Raw genomic sequence first — 398 nt, 5'->3', positions numbered from 1 at the left:
CCAGCTGCTGTCGTAGCGTGGGCGATAGAAGATGCTCTTTGCAGTCTCTTCTCACGCACAAGTTGGGATGAGCCCACATCTTCAAAAAAAGGGGGCCAATCCTCGGGAGGTTGAGCTAATTTGCCGGAAAAGCGTTTTGCTCTGACTTGTCGTCCCCGGTTCGGGAGGTGCCTCCTGCGTGTTGACGCTTGTTAAATAGTTTGCGTAATATTCGGCCCACGCGGTGCTGTGAGAGAGAGGCAGTGGGGTGGGAGAACCCCCCGAGTCACCTTTGTGCCCCCTCCTCTGCTAGGATGGGAGGGATCCCCGCCCGCAACGCCAAGGGGGAGAGGCTGCTGCTCTACATCGGCATCATCGACGTGTTGCAGTCCTACAGGTAAGGAGCACCACCTGTCTTG

General features: G+C 57.3%; 1 protein-coding gene across 1 annotated transcript in view; it reads left to right on the top strand.

Annotated features, from left to right (window-relative positions):
- Nucleotides 1–380, top strand: part of PIP5K1A (phosphatidylinositol-4-phosphate 5-kinase, type I, alpha) — a 5,697-nt gene extending 5,317 nt beyond the window's left edge. Inside the window, 1 exon segment of the mRNA XM_009868893.1 lies at nt 293–380. Within this exon segment, the coding sequence (XP_009867195.1) occupies nt 293–380 (88 nt within the window).
- Nucleotides 381–398: the final 18 nt, after the last annotated feature.

The sequence above is a fragment of the Apaloderma vittatum genome, unplaced genomic scaffold (assembly GCF_000703405.1).
Source record: "Apaloderma vittatum isolate BGI_N311 unplaced genomic scaffold, ASM70340v1 scaffold25834, whole genome shotgun sequence".
Lineage (NCBI taxonomy): Eukaryota > Metazoa > Chordata > Aves > Trogoniformes > Trogonidae > Apaloderma > Apaloderma vittatum.
The sequence above is the reverse complement of the archived record's forward strand: the minus strand, read 5'-3'. Positions and strand labels throughout refer to the sequence as shown.